Source organism: Pleurodeles waltl, chromosome 9 (genome assembly GCF_031143425.1).
Source record: "Pleurodeles waltl isolate 20211129_DDA chromosome 9, aPleWal1.hap1.20221129, whole genome shotgun sequence".
Lineage (NCBI taxonomy): Eukaryota > Metazoa > Chordata > Amphibia > Caudata > Salamandridae > Pleurodeles > Pleurodeles waltl.
The window spans coordinates 402,408,124-402,424,658 of NC_090448.1; the positions used below are offsets into that span (position 1 = coordinate 402,408,124).

General features: G+C 43.8%; 1 protein-coding gene across 9 annotated transcripts in view; it reads left to right on the forward strand.

Annotated features, from left to right (window-relative positions):
• The window catches only part of RCOR2 (REST corepressor 2), a 164,576-nt gene that overhangs the window by 44,173 nt on the left and 103,868 nt on the right, over nt 1–16,535 (forward strand). For all 9 annotated transcript variants that reach the window (XM_069207125.1, XM_069207121.1, XM_069207120.1 and 6 more), the window contains exon 3: nt 13,480–13,536. In XM_069207125.1, the coding sequence (XP_069063226.1) occupies nt 13,480–13,536 (57 nt within the window). The remainder of the gene's footprint in view (nt 1–13,479; nt 13,537–16,535) is intronic.

Sequence of the window (16,535 nt, forward strand, 5' to 3'; positions counted from 1 at the left end):
AGGCCCTGCAGTCAGAGAGCAGGAATAGAACAAGCATTTGCAATGCAACGGGTCTCGCGTTTGCTCATGTTAGAGCTGATAGCGTTGTAAACTCCTAACCCGACTTTTCACCTATCGGGCAAAAGTGCTTTTATATACGTAACCGGAAAAAGTACAGTTAACTATGTAAAGCGCTCAACTTCTGCTAAGCGAGATCGCGCTCGTAAATTAGAGAAAAAGAAGTCCACAAGCCCGATGGAAAACAGCGAGCCTCGCATGTTTTCTGTACTTGGTCGCTGCGCTCGAGGAGGGCTTGACTTATGCGTGCCTTCGACTAATGAAAGCAAGCAGATTTTATTAGGCAAGCCCATGAACCAATAAAAAACACTGACGTGATGTTGACAGGGCTCCGAGCCCTTTTCTGAACACTAAAGAGTCTCGCTGCGATACGCATGCGCGAGCGCATGCAACGCAGGCTCGACCCTAAAAAGGGAAAATGTGTTGAAAAGGCGGACCCTAATTAGTTTTCTGTAAGGTACCGAGAGAGAGAGTGCCAATGTGGGCAGCCTCAACCGAAAGCGACGACTGTAAATACGTACATGCTCAGGGCCGCAGATCACATACTCGCTGCACCGTAGCTGGTAGATTTAGCCGTTTATTCGCAAATCTAGATGACAACCAACCTTTCTCAACAAATATAGTACACTACACGTGTGCCATTAATTTAGAAGTGGATTCCGAGAGAAAACTGGTTATGTTACCATTTTTATCTTGACAAATTATTTTCACTGTACCGTTTTTGTAATGAATTTTTTTCTTGCTCGGCCAAATAATTCTATAATTGAAAAACTGTTTGTTTTTCAAAGAGATATAAAGTTTAGTCTGACCTAATTGAATATTTTAATCCCTAAAGACAAGATGTAGACTATGGGGGGCTGCTCGCTTGAAACGGAAGAATGCTCACAGATTTAGCAACGCCTTTATTTGCATATTTCACCTTTTCTGTGCAATCTCTGACCTTCATCTGATCAAACTGCATTTTCCAGGACTCCTTTAAGTCCAATGTTACCTCGCAGCTGTCTTAACCATGCTGCCCAGGATCAAGAGTGAGAAGAGAGATTGTGGCACTTGATGTTTTGTGGGTAAAAGATTTTCGGTTGCAAATCTTTGTTCATCACCCTGCTCAGCAATTTTCCACCTTGAATCAGGTAGCGAAAGTCGAAAAGACGGATGCCTACAGGCCGTCATTGGTTGCCTACAGAAGCTCAGCTTCTAGAAACTTATGAGAAGTCAAGCAAACTCATTTAGAATGGTTGCTGTGGCTAATCTATGTCCCAGGGCATATATATCCACAGGCATTTGGTAAAACCATGAATCTAAGACTCATGCTGAGGCTGTTAACTCACTCCCTTTATCAACACCATTAACTAGTCCGTGAAACTCTGAATGTAGGCTTAAATCGGTTAGGTATGTTCTAGACTGAGGTTTAGCGAATAAAATTGGATTCCTGTAGCCATAAACGAAGCAGCTTTAACTCCCGAGATTCTTTCCCTGTACTTGGATTTCTTGTGAGCTTGATGCTGTTGACTTGGGAGGCATTCCAGAATATGTCTGATCCTTAGTAAGGAAACGGAAAGTTAAATTTTGGAAACGGATATATGTAGATCCTCTTTCTGTCCCAATGAGAGCGGCTATATTCTGTGCTGCTTGTATCCACTCAGCTGAAGGCCAGCCGGTGGGACCTGCAAGGAAGTTACTAGAAGGAGACCGGATACGAATGCTTGAGAAATACACTTCTGGGTTTATCTCCTGAAAAGACTCAATTTTTATCATTCATGGAAAAAAGGACTACTTTTTCCTGTCTTAGAACTGAAGTAAAGGGGTGTTCCACAGACTCCATTAGTGCCTAGTTTTAAACATGCCCCACAGACCTTTAGCTTGTTACCCTGTCTCTGGCAAGAAGGAAGATAAAATATCTCCCTTTGCCATAGGTCTCACAAGTTAAAGAAAAGAGTCCTTCAGATTTGGGTTTGGTGGAAGGTTTCAAGAAAGCGGCACCTTTTTATTTGTCTGAATGGTATTCCTGCTCCTCCAGCTAGAAGATAGTGTGTTGGTGGCTAGTGGGGAATTAATTTCAGATCACTTTGCAAAATAAATATTTGCACCTTGATGCTAGTGTAAAGTTTCCTGTGGGGGAGTTTTATTGCACTAGTCAGTATTAGTCTCTGATAGCTGTTATCAGAATCTTGAAAATGTAGAGCAACCCAGTAGATGACCAGCAGCGGAGGGTTATTTTTTCTGGCTTCTGGAGAGCTTTTGTTTTGGCTCTTGTTCTTTCTTTGGGGAATTAAACACTCCTATGTGGTCCTCTGAATCTGCACTGAGAAGGTGCTACAGGCATCCGCATATGAAGGTCTGGAAGGTATACAATCATGATCTTCCAAAAAAGGGTGTTTGGTTGAATCCCTTTTTGTATATTCTCATAGCAGTCTTAGCGGAAAACATTACTCTTTCTTGTCAATGGTGTAGTTGGTAAGCTCTTTACAGTTTTCTCCGTTTGCATCTAATCTATATGTGCCATCTCCGAATGGTTGCCAGTGTTTCATCTAAGTATTCTTTGGCTTTGACCAATGTTCTATGCATGAGTGCTGCTTCCGCGAGGTATGAGTCACGGAATATGACTTCTGTCTGTGTCACACGGTGTGACTAGGATTGCAGCTGTTGTAGTAGGATTTAGTCTTCATTCTAGCCGTAGTGATTTTTATCTTTCTGGAAGGTGAATCTGTAGTCTGCAGTGATTAGGCTTTTTTTTAAAATATATTTTATAAATTACAAGCAGTACCATTCTACCTTCAGAAGATGCCAGTCCACTTTGGAAGGATATTGTCGTGCCTTTATCAGCAGATGCTCAGAGCAGATGGCGTTGGGTGGAGGGCACCAACCTGTGATATCATCCAGATTACAGGATGTCTGGGATATAATAACTCGGAGGCTAATAAAATATTACTGCGATGGAACATTGTTCAGGACCCTCAGGTGACACTTGACTAAAATAAGTCAGGAAGCGCGTGAATCAGTGGAAAGAAGAATGTCTGGGTCAGAGAGGCTCTTGCCTTTACAATGCCTAGGTTTGGAAAGTCCTCCAGGTAGCCAGGCGTGTGATCAGGGTATAGAGAGAGGACATGAATGTATGGATTATGGTTCAGGCGGCCTGATTTCCATCCTCCGGTGTCTCACAGAAGGAAGATATCATTGGGTTTCCCCCATCTTTTTTGATCCATGTGCTTGTGGGGTTTTGGTGACAGCCGCTGTATCCATTAGGTGTTACTGAAATATGAACCCTCTGCAACAGGACAAGAAGGGTTCATTTCCAGTAATGCTAAGTGCCTTGGATAGTTTGCATTTCCCTAGTGCTGTTTGAGGCATCTCGCGGTCCTTCAAAGTTCTTTCCCGTTTCGCGTGGCTGGCATGTCCTCTTCCTGCCCCGGAAATGGTAGAGACTGCATTTTCCCGATCACTGTGCAGTGTACCGTTTTTACCCTTTGAAGCACAACACTAGATTCGGACTTCCTAATATATAACGATGTCCATTGAACCCTCTCCACGCAGGGCAAGGGCTGAAACTCCTGCTGGCAACTTCGTCCTCAAAGGATTGGGGACAGAGGTGGATTCTGTCAGAAACGAACTTCTCGTCTTTTCTAAAAACATAACGTGCGCCGTTCTCTCCTATCTCTTTCAACCATTGTCTCGTGGCTGGGTGCAGTGCTCCAAATGTGGCTTTCAGAGGTGCCCACATTGCTGCAGATGAGGCAGTAAAAACTGGACACAGTGCTCCGGTTGTGACCCCTTAAGTTAGATATAGTACACTAGCACATGACACAACTCTCTAGACAAGGACTCACCGGTAACCTAGGACCTTTTGCCTATTTATTGCCAGGACCACTGAAAAAAGCATGATTTTAGGGTCGTAACATTTTATTTCTGTGTAGTTAGTGGTTTACCGCACTTGCCACATATTCCACCCTCTGCTGCATACTTTTCTGGTTCCATATGCATTTCTCGCTCAGATTGATTCGAAGGTAATAAAACACTATAGATACATTTGACATGTGACACTGGCAAACATTTTGCAATGGCTAACTGGCCACCTTTCGAGATTCGGTTGTGATATTCCAGTATTCAGCAGATAAGAAGGTGTGATTTTAGGCCTAGTACCCATTTAATCGCCTGGAAATAGTTTTTTTCTAAAACGTAAAAACTTTGGCCCATGTTTATATGGGCCCAATTGTATTTTGTAAGTTTGCGCCGCTTTTGCGTCAAAAAATGACGCAAATGCACTGTTAAAAATATAAATATGGGCCTTGCTGTATTTCAAAATAGCTCTGACAGAGGAGGTGTACCGCTTCGTCATGACGTTTCACTTCCGTATTTGTGGATGTTAATGTCCTCATACACTGTTACCAAATCAGTTAGATTAGGAGTGTTCTCAGAGTACAGAAAAGTCCCATTTTACTTGTTAGTTCTAGTGTCTTGAATGTTAAAGTACCTCTGGCGAGTCGCTTGAATTGTACACGAGAAATGTAAACTGCTGTAGTACAAGGCTGTTTATTAATGGAAAGAGCGACTTCTAGAGGCCAGTAGTGTGCATTCAGGGCAAAACCAATACTGGACACTAGATCTACAATCTAACTGGGCTGCACAGAATATAGGAGGCATGCCTTTTGCTGCCTGAAGTATGCACGTGTAGCAACCACTATTTCTGCTGAGTACAATATGTTAGTTGCACAGAGCCTCACTCTGGGAGTGCTTAAAACTCTCAGCCCATTATCCTGTCTTCTTCTTTCAAGTAGAATACAGCCCTTATCAACACTTTAATGAAATAAACACCCTAAACACTTTATTCCGGTAAAGTCTAACTGCGGACACCCAGTGTTAGCCACCCTGTCACATTTACTCATGTACTTTTACGTTTTCTGTTCAACAACCAATTTTATTATTTCCTGATGTCGTACTAGATTGCATCATGTTGGAAATTGTTTTAATTAACATAAATAAATGACTTGCTTAGAAGGAATAATGGTAAAGTAATTATGTTCATGTGCTTTCGTGCATTATTTGGGAATAAATGTTTCAAAAGGATCTGGTAAATGTGTAGAGTTTCCTTAAAAACGCTCTCTTTGCGTAGATGCTGAATCCCTCTGGCATCAGCGTGTTCAAATAAAAATAGGGAAATGCTGAACACTTGAGTCGGCAGTGCCGCATAATTTGGTATTCCACTGCCCAATATTTCGTGTGCCTTGGTTCTTTTTCAGGCCTGTGCTACAGGCCATGTGTGTGGCAGGGAGCAGAGCATTTTCAGTGTTGGTACTGTTGTTTCTCCTCGGCGTTCCGTTGTTCTGTAGCCTGTTACTTGCAAGGTTTAGCCAGGATTCCCGTAGGTACCTTCACTGTGAGTGGCTGAACAGTCAAGGCTTATTTCAGGTCGTTGTTAGGGGCTTGGGCTCAGATGTAGCAGAACATATTAGTTAATCGCAAGTAAAGAAGATTAATTTGCCAGCAGAGACAGGACTTGGAAAAGGAGTGTCTGTGTATTATAACAGTAGAACAATGAGCAGCAAAGCACAATGATAAAACTCCAAAATGCCCTAGGTGAGTAGATGGTACCCCACCCATTTTATTGGCTGTTAATAGAGCCAAAATACAACTCAATGTAAGGCCATAGGGTTGCTATTTTAAGTAATTTTGGATGGTTTAGGACTTTTGTAATGCTACTAGGTTTAAGTTTCACGTCTTGTCCCTGAATTTCTACAGAAGAGCGAGCTTTGCTAGCCCAGCATACCATCAAAGTTCAGGTCCAACTCAATTCACAACAGCTCAGAGCATTTAAGGTCCCACAGATGAACACTAGAAAGAAGAACAGTTAGGTTCCCGGGAGGGAAAATTAATATTGGTGTGGGACAGTTAACGTTTCGAACTGGTCACAAGATAACCTTTTTCCAAGGTCAGCTGGTGCCCCAGAAACTCTCCCCACTCGCAGTTCATGGTTGAGCTGCTAGATTTACTTCAATGACAAGTTTTTAAAAAGTGTACAGCTGCAGTTGCCTTTATTTCATACCCCTATAGCCAGGACCACTGGATTTATGTGATTGTGCGGCCACAGCGTTTTTCACATGATAATAGATTTGCCCCATTTGCACATAATCCGTCATCTGCCGCAGAATATGCACATATTAACAAAATGTTTAAAGCTCAAACGCTAGAAAAGTTGCTGAAAATCCAGCGACGCATCATACAGCGCAGTGGTAGGCCCTCTGCCAAGGTGGACTGGTCACCAGTCTGTTGCTTATTGCTACATTTGGCTGTAAGACTGGTACTAAGGAGGTGCAACCAATGCCCAGACAGTGGTAACAAGTGTACATATGACAGAATAATGAAGTACTACTACTAAAAATGGGCTGCGTTATGCTGCATTATTTGCCGCCTTTTGATGCATAATTTAGTCAATCCTGCCGCATAATTTGGCTCTCCCCTGCCACATAATTCCAGTGGCTGTGCCCATAACACCGTACTTCTATGGAGCCATGGCTCAAAACGGGGGCTATTGCAGGCCAAATGTATTGGTGCCCACTGTTTTGCGTGTTGATGAATCTGTTGGTAGTGGTGATGGTAAAGGGGAACATTTAAATGACACTGCGCTACCCACGGGACAAAAAAGTTCTTCTTGGACTGTACACTTACAGCTTCTATTAAAAGCTTCCAGGGTAACATAACTTGACTCTGCCAAAAAGATTTGGGAGGATTCGATACAAGATGGGGTGCGGTCGAAGCTGCTGTTCTGGGGAGCCCCTGCGTTTCCATACTCTCAGAGCACACAAGGTGGTATCCGCACAAGACCACGATCCATTGAGGACACTAGTTCACCCTGGGGTTATCTCGGCTTTGTTGGTGTTGGAGAGGAAGCCTGTCGAACAGGATCATTACTCAATGACTGACTCACCCGCAGTTCTGTCTAGTTTCTCTCCGGGTTCACTGCATCAATTCCTCCACCATCACTTGTCCAACATTCAGGCAACGTCCGCAGTCCCAGGGGCGAAAATGGCCCCTTGACTAGCCCCTGAGATGGGGTTTGCTTCTGTATCACCAAGCTGTGAATTGGCAGAAGTTCCTTCGCTTTTAGGAACTTAAGCCTTTGATTCTTAATTCCTGCAAGAATAATACTTGGCAATCACCTAGAATTTCGAAGAGCCTTAAAACCGGTCTTTTCCAATCCATACTGTGTGATACACACAATAGAACAGAAGGGTAGGAATGCAAAACGGTGTTTATTCTCATACATTTAGCAACATATTTGCCATACCGTGTCTAAAGTAGAGTGACTCTCGCCCACATCCTCCCATAAAGGACAAATTACATCCAGCACCCTATCAACCACGCACACTCAAATGGCGCCTGGGAACTGGTGTTTTGTGGCCTTGAAGCGCTACACAAATAATTAAATAAAATCTCTTCAGAAGTCAGTTAAGCACCTAGACAGGACTTCAGCTAGAACTTTGTCCTAGCTGGAGGGTGACTGGCCACAAAGTGGTTCTGTGCAGAGAAGCACCAACACAATAGTCCAACAGACCAATGAATTGCAGGGCCATTCTACCCTTAATGCGGTCCGCTAGCTAGGGCCCACCTTCAACTGGGAACTTGGTTTCAACAGTTCTGGTGTATTTTATTGACTTGTAATGACGACAGATTTTTAAAGCTATTATAGTGATATTGTGGTCTATAATGCTGTGCCACGCATTAATAGGCTGCCCTTAAAAAAATGATTTGTTAGTTTTCGTTTCTTGCTGACAAAATAGATTGGTTGCAATCTGTTGATTCGGGGACACCCACCTGTGCGGGCTGTCTGGTAGCATCCCAGAGCTGGGACGTGGGTGGTCTCTGGTTCAGAGTTCACTGGATAAAATACTGAAAACTATGAAGCTCAAATTCGAAAATGCAACGAACAATAGAACTGGGACAGAAACAAATATTCTGTGTGAACTCCCCCTCCAACCCCCGCAAATAATACTGCCCACTGATAACATGAATATTTCGGAGGATTCCGAAACCCTCATAACTGAGTTGAGCAAAATTAACATGTTTCCTTTGAGTGCCAAGAGACAATGTTGCGTTTGGTGTGAGCTACTTATAAGAGGTCCGTATGATATTTTTGGCAATGCCTTCAAATGCTGCCTTCCTTCACCCCACACTGATTGTTCAGGTTGCCCTTGTGGATCCAGCACTTAATATAGTGCCCAATCTTACAGGTGACCCTTACAGGGAGTCTCAACTAGGCTTTTGCCTCAGAACTACATAGGATGTCGTTGATATCTACATAACCTATTCCTTTGTCCTCTTTGGGCAAACTATGTTTTTTCAGGACACTACTGGCAAGGCCGGTGGCTAGACAACCTCGAACATTTCTTAATGCTCATAAATCCTCGATCTCTCCGATTACATCCAACATTCAGAAAAACCCTCTTTATTGGAAAGCGCAAATGGCGTCCTTGTTGCTAGATCGCTAAACATTGCTACTCCTCAATACTGAAAATCAGAGTACACTGTTCCAAATAAAAACAACAGGGAAACCTAAATATTAGGAGCAAGAGCCCTCACACATCCGAACAGATGAAGCATGACATCCGTTCGGATGTGTGAGGGCTCTTGCTCCTAATATTTAGGTTTCCCTTTCGTTTTTATTTGGAACATTGTACTCTGGTTTTGAGACTGATAATACTTGGGAGACTGTACACTGGACCATTAATCTCCCTGAACCTCCTTTTTCAGTATACTCCTCAACTCTGCCAGTGTTTTTTTTTTTAACGGAGACCACTCCATCATGACACTGAGATTCTAAAGAGTCTGAAGAATTCTGCTCTTTCCCTACAGTGTGTAAACGTTAGGTTCCAAAGGAGAAGTTCAGGTGGTAAATCGCTGAAGCAGGCAACAACAAAGTATTTTTCCTTGAATCTCCTAGCACCCTGCTATGAAATGTCACAGTAAAAAAATAAAAGGCTTTAAAACTTTTTTCTATTTTTCTGGTAGAGGTTTTCCTCTGTTAAGTCCTCTTTCAAACTCAGTGGAGGATTCCATGACCTTAGATACTATAAAGATTTACTCGGACATGTTCTATCTAGCTTCTGCATTTTTGCAGGGAGGTGGGCAGCATTTCGGATTGTGTGTGGCTTTGAGAAACTAACAAAAAATCTGAGCAAAAATGGCAATAAATATGGTTTGTTCATCATAGTTAGCTCGAAGACCTTTCAAATTCCTGAACCAATAAATACAGTATGTCCCCAAAGAGATGGTGGAATGGTGGAATTCAACTACAAAATGTAGAATAATTCCTACAAAACTGGTGTGACTTCACTGATATTGCAAATTTTTCAGAGCCCATACTATTCAGCTCCAGTGGCAAGATTTAGAATTAACGGAATGATAAATCCCTTCCCAGTGTCATGGGGAACTCAACAGGGTTGCCCCCTCTCACCACTGCTATTTGCAGTGGCGAAAGAGCCTCTTGCCGTGCACTTGAGACCGCATCATAATCACAGGGGCTTGGCGTTTAGACAACGCCCGGTTGTGGTCTCTATGTATGCTGATGATGTTGCTTTATATGTACAGGATCCACAGCTTCACCTTGACATACTAATAGACAAGATCGTACGATTTGGTCAGTCCAAATCAGTGGTTCTGCCCCTGTCAGCTGCTACAACACTGTAGCGCTCAAAATACCCCTGAGCTGGGCTGATGGCCCGGTGCGCTACCTGGGTATATGGATCAGCAGGGAAGTGGATGAGTTGTGGTCGGTCAACTATGGCAAGGCCATACGTGGATAGAGGAAAAGGTAGCGGCTTGGCGCTCCCTTCCGCTCTCGCTGACTGGCCTTATAGCCATTGCTAAGATGGTAATCCTGCCAAAATTTCTCTCTGTTCACCAATATTCCTCTCACGCTTACGGCTAATTTCCTGAAGTGACTTAGGTTCTTACTTATAACACTGGTCTGGGCCGGTAAACAGCCCAGAATCGCATGGGAAATGCTAACACAAACATTCAAATTGGGCTGCCTGGCTGCTTCGGAGCTGGAACTCTATTATAACTGCGCACAGGTGCATTTTGTGCATTTCTGGATGCACCCCATTAAATATTTACCACATCTGGCTCCGGAATATGATTTTGTCTGGCCTGATGGACTTACTGGGGTGATCTATGGACCACCCAGATCAAGGACACGGAACGTTGACACAGTAACATGCACAGCGTGGGCCCGGCGGGTGCTCCTGCGGCGGGCTGGGACTGAGGAGCCATTTGCTCCCTCATTGCCGCTACGGGACTTTGTGAACCTGCGAACACTGGAGGGCGGACGGATATGCGAGCATCTGCGTGATTTGGGGATGACGACCCTGGGGTCCTGCTTTCCGGAGGATTCTTTTGTATCCCTAGAAGCTGTGCTCGGTGAACCACATGATACTGCGCTTTATCTGTTTACTTTTTTACGCATCAGGGTGCTTATGCAGGCTAAATACCCCGGCTTCCCTGAGGTGCCCCCGGTTAGCCGTACTCTGGAGCTGGCATACAGATCCCCTTCTCCCCGTGGCCTTATTGCAAGCTTTTATAGTTGCATGCAAACGATTGTGCCTTCGACACCTGGAGCCAGGGCGCAGTGGGAGGTAGATCTAGGGGAGACATTATCGGATGATGTGTGGCAATATTGCTTTGCACACATGTGCAAGCCTTCCCCCAATTATAGACTGCACCTAACACATTTTAAATTTCTGCATCGCTTGTATTATACGCCGAGGTGCCTTAAAAGGATGGGTGTCTGACTGGATGCTAGCTGCGACAGATGCTTAGCACCGGCGGCGGATTTTCTGCATCTGGTGTGGAGCCGTGAGACATTACAGAGATACTGGATGAATGTGCTGGGTGCACTGGAAGAAATAGTCAAATTAGAGTTGCCGGGGTCCCCCAGATTTGCACTCCTGGGATATGTCAAGGAGGTTCCCTCCGAACAGAGGACATTAGTGGGGCTGTTGTTGGTGCTGGTGAAGCACAGAGTGGCGATGTGTTGGGTTAGGGGACAGACACCCCGCTGTCAGGATTGGCTGTGTGATGCTGCGTACTGCCAGGAACAACTTACGGCCTACTGGGAATTAATGCTGTCTACCTCTCGGCCACAAGATATGGCCTCCCCTGCAGGCCTACCTTGAAGCCCAGCCGAGGTGGTGTGCAACTGTTACACGTATACAGAGCCAGATGCAACAGCAATGGCCCCCGATGTGCCAAGCCTACGCCCTATGTGTCCGAAGGTGGTTGTAATGGTAATTGCTTGGCTGCCCTCTTCACCATATTGCCACATCACTGAAGTGTTCATCTGTAGTAGTACTATTTGAAACACTACTTTTTACAGGACTTACTGTAGTTCTTACTCTACCTGTTACCAGTTCTGTTTCGATAAAAGACCATGCACAATAAATACTGTACAATTAAACTATTGCTCGCTAGTCCTCAGAGCACGTAGGTTCTTTTGACCATTAGCCCCTCATGAATCACTTTCCACCTCAGCATAGGACCCCATTCTAAGCTGGCACAAATAAATCTCACTGAATTCCATCAGATGCAGCCTTCCAGAAGCCCCTCCCTAGCCTCTTCCCACATGCAGTGTTCTACAGGGCTCCATGCTATCCCCAATAATCTTCAGTCTAAACATGGATCGCCCTGTAAACAAGGACTCACCATACTTCAATAGGCCAGCGAGACACTGCTCATGGTGTTGCTGGCCAAAGACATCTAACAACTAACTTCCTGAATCCTGCTTCTCTGTAGACGTGGGTGTCTGCCATCTGTCCCCCATAGAGACAACATGTTCAATCCCCAAGTGCAACTAACTCTTTCTGAACAGATTTTCCTTTGCTATCAGTTGCACACCCTGGGTCAAATTCCCTGGCTACCATATTGACTCTCAGCCTGCATTCAAAACGCACTGAGCAAAAAGGTACAAGTGGCTTGGCATCAACTTACCCTAAATGTACAAACGCTTCTCTTCCTGAACATAGAACGGGCAACTAGCCCAAGTGGGCTCGTGGTCTCCACCCTCATTCCCTTGTAAGCAGTCTTAATACAACTCACCCGATGAAGGTCCAAGAAAGCTAGGTCATGTCGCCCTTATTCGCGTCAAGCTCCGTGGCTTTCCCCAAAAGTCTTAACGCATTCCACTTGAAGAAGTTGCCACAAAGAAAGCAGACTACCTTGGAAAGGCACTCTCTGGCCAATCCTGTTAGCAGCACTTGTGATTCAGAGATGCAGAACATAAGACAGAGAAGTCACCTGAGTACATGACCCCAGATTCTGGAACTAAGACTGCCTCCTATCCCCATTAACCCAAAAATCTCATCTGCTCAGACAGTTCTGATTTCTCTCCAGCAGATGCGTTGTCCACTACTGATCCTTACAAAGGCTTTGCTAGTGATCCAATCTACAGTTGATTCTACTCTCTCTTACTTTCTCTTGCTTGGTTCAGCACTCTTGCTCCCAGAGCATAAGGCTCTGCTTTAAAAATATTCAAAAAAATAACCCCACTTTACTGCTTTCCCAGCTCTACTCCACTGACCTAGCTTTAACACTCCAGTCACTCTCAGCTTACCAGCACTGATAGTGCAGCTGCTTCTTGCTCAGCTACACAAGCCTCACCAATACTCTCCTCGCCACCTGGAAGTATTTCTCTTTCAGCTCTGCCACTTCCTTGTCTGTAACCTCTCTCCACCACTAAACACCATGATCTCAGCTCTACCACATCCATACCTCTAGCGCTGCACCTCTCTCCACCAATAATGTTTCTTCCTGCGCTCTTCCACTAGCATATCTTGATCACTTCTCCTCTCCACCAATACCTTTTCCCATTTTGGTCCTCCGACTTCTAACCCTAAATTCCTCTCCACTTATAAACACTCTTTCTTGTCCTAACCGCACACCCCTAGCGCTACATTCCTCTTCACAGTAAACACTTCCTTCTTGGCTCTACCACATCTGTAAACCTTTCCTCCCATCCACTTGTGACCATGCCCTTCTTGGGTGTACCATCTCCACAACTTGTACACTATGCTGTCACCTCTTTTAATTAACAATACTTTCTTAGCTCCCATCACATTATCCTCTTAAGCTTAACTTCTACTAGACCTCGTTCTAGGCCCAACATTAGCCTTCTCACTACTGTTTCTGTTTTGTCGCTATCTAGTCAATATAGCGTCTGACTTATCCGCTCCACCGCTCGCCACAGTCTGCCACCCAGTATTGCTGTACCCTTCGCTTGCAAACCTTGAACATCTGAGGTGGCCATTTTCTTTTCTCTTGTTCCTGGATGATAGAGCACTCATGAATTGTGTTGTTCTGTGATCTATGACTGTACTAAGAATGGAGAATATGAGCAGTCTGTACGGTATTAATCCTTTCCTCTTCTCTTCCTTTCAGACAGCATGATCCGAGTGGGCTGTGATTTCCAGGCGATGATTCCCGAATGCAAACCAGGTATGCAGCCAGCTTCAATTTCTCTGTGACCTGTCAGAATTGCTATTTGCTGTCTGGGGAAGACACATGGGCTTCTGATGAGGAGACAGATCTGGCAGCAGGGACTCCGGGTTCCTCCGCTTTCCTCTACCATCTGCGATAGAACTGTGGTACAGCAAAGGTGGATGTCTGTGGGTGTTCTGTATTCCAAGCAGTGATGCAATGAGATTGCAGTGATGTGAAGGCCTGGGGTTGCTCCCTGTTCTTTGCAGTGACACAGTATGAGAGAAGAGATAGACCATGTGGGTACTTTCTCAAATGTATGAAGATGTTGCAGGAGATCCATCGACGCCTGTCCTGTCACCATTAGACGACAGAAAAAGAAATGGGTGGAATGCTTGAATTAAAATTAGCCAATGCTAATTACTCATACTCTGTGTCACATCCTATTCTAGCGTTCTTAGCTCATCTGTTCCATTTCAGAAAGGGGCCAACAACATGTATATCAGCAATGGCCATGACCTAAAAACCATAGTCACACTAAACGACCAGGGCGTGTAATGTCGGCCCCTTTTTATTCTTTGCATGTTTTTGGTTACTGGTTATTCCTATGTACAATGAATGAACGTTCAATGCATTCGTTGTATTGCCTAACTGCAAGCAGATAGTGAGGCTGTTTTTTCTTGAAGTTGATGATGGCACTACCTTACCTTGAGAGTAACAGACTTGTGGTTATGATTGTTCTTTTAGGGCTGGCACTCTTTTCCTTCTCTGGGATTAAACATTGGTTGTGCAAATGTGTGTTTCGGGGGCTCTATCATATGGCCTTGAACTTTAACTCTCGCCACCCTCTTCCCTATTTCTTTATTGCTGTCCTGTAGCTGCCAAGACTTTTGGCCGGAAGGGGAGGATACCGTCTGCAAGGGACCTTGCTGGCTCTTTTATTCTGCTCTTAGCATTTTACCTAAGCTGCTGATCTGCTCTATAGTTGAGGTTAAGCCCCAGCTTTTTTGCATTTATGCGCCAATTCCGTGTCCAGAAAGGCTGCGTATTCCATTGTGGGTCTGTTTTAGATTCGCACAGTAGGTACCCCAACTACCTAGTGGCTGAAACCAAAATTACCTTCAGTATTATTCAAGCGAAACAGTAGAGTGCCTCGACTCGGCCTGGCCCTGAATGGGACCTCCAGTGACGTTGAGAGCAGAGACGTGACGACCCAGAGCTCCAGTGCCTTAATATTTATTTTTCTTCCTTTGCACTGGGCACAGTGATTCACAGTGTGGGAGAAAACTTGTTTCATATGAGATCACTACAAATAAAAAGTAATTTCTAAATAACCAATGTGCAAAAAAATTAATTAAATAAAAAAACACCTTGGCCTATGATTAGACCACGTTCTGTGCTGGTGAAAAAAAGCATGTTGGGTTATATATGTCATATTATCGATAGAGCCTTCAGGAAAAATGTTGAGCAAATTCAAAGCTGGCCCCCATTCACTGTAGGTGTAAGAACCTACAATAGCCAACAGCAGATGTGGATTTAGAGCAATATACAACGTATGAAGACTGTTTTAGGGCCCAGATTAAGTAGCCATGTAACCCCTATGCATCCTATAGCGGAAGTACTTGCCGCATATGGGTTATAAGTGTTGTGCAAATACTGCTTGGGTGAGTTTTCACCTGAACGTTTGCCTTCTCAAAATAAGAGGGATATATGGGTGAAAATTGCCTGGTGTGCGGAATAACATAAAGGACTAAAAATCACAGCATTTTTCCTCAGTTTCTTGAGGGCATCCTTGCAATTGCTTTGTAATCCCAGCAAGCAGAATTGCTGAAACCTTCAGTGATGATAGATATGTGTATATATATATCTCAATTTATTAGTATTCTTATTGCAAAAAAATGCAGCGTTTATGAAAAATATGTCACGATTCACTGTGAAATATTGTTTTCATTATCACAATGACAGCCCCTTAAGTATTACTCCACATTAAACAAGGTAAAGCTTGGGTACACTTGATATGGATTGCAGAAGTACGTTTCAAAGTAGGCTGTGGCTTAAAGCTAAAATCTGTGAGAAAAAAACTAACTTTCTGTTGACAAAAGATGATCCACCAGTGAATATCTGGCCATGTGCCCGGGTTAAATAGTGTAATATAGTGCTACAGAAAAATTATACATAGCAACAGCATTTATATGGTATGAATGTTTATTTCTATAACTTCTCTTAAGATTTTGAGGCTTTGCAGTTTTAATAATGTAGAGGGACCACTGACATTGTAAACATAGACCTAAGGTTGTATGCCATTGTGCCCATCTCCAGAATGTGCACTGTATTTTTGCCAAACTAGGGAGTTTCGACCATTGGGCCTGAAAGAAGGTGTCTTTTCAGGGGCAAATGCATACCTGTTAATCCCTTGACTTAAATTTGCAGGCCATTTGAAGTCTTAAGAAGGTAATCCCATTAAGGTGAATAGAAAATTGGCCACAGGTGTAGCCTGTTGAATTAGTTAGTCCACATACCTTGTAGGATGCTGTCACGACTTGATAATATCCCCAGTGATGTCATGAAAGATGTCATGGGTGATGTAATATGTGAGGCCATAAGCGCAGTGCATGGCTGAGTGCAATTAATAGTTAATTCTGTAAACTACAACTGGTAATTTCAGCATTTTTTAAAAATGTGTAAATCATTAGTTGTACTTTATTTCATCTCTTAACAACAACTTCACTGTAAAATTTTTTTTTACTTTTTTTGTTTTAGCTAAGATCCATATCCAATTATAACTTTTTTTTTTCTCAATGAGAAAACACGTTCAGAGGGCGGGTATGGTGCATGAATATTTGACAATCCAGGCAAAACAAAAACAATGCTGCTGGAGCATACCCTTGCTCCCAAACTACTGATTAGAACAAGCCAATGTTTAGCCCTTTTGTTGTGGTTTTACACCATCTAGTGGTGATTCCATTAGGCTGCTACATTAACCTATCATCATCAGCAGCAGGCTGGACTACAGCAAC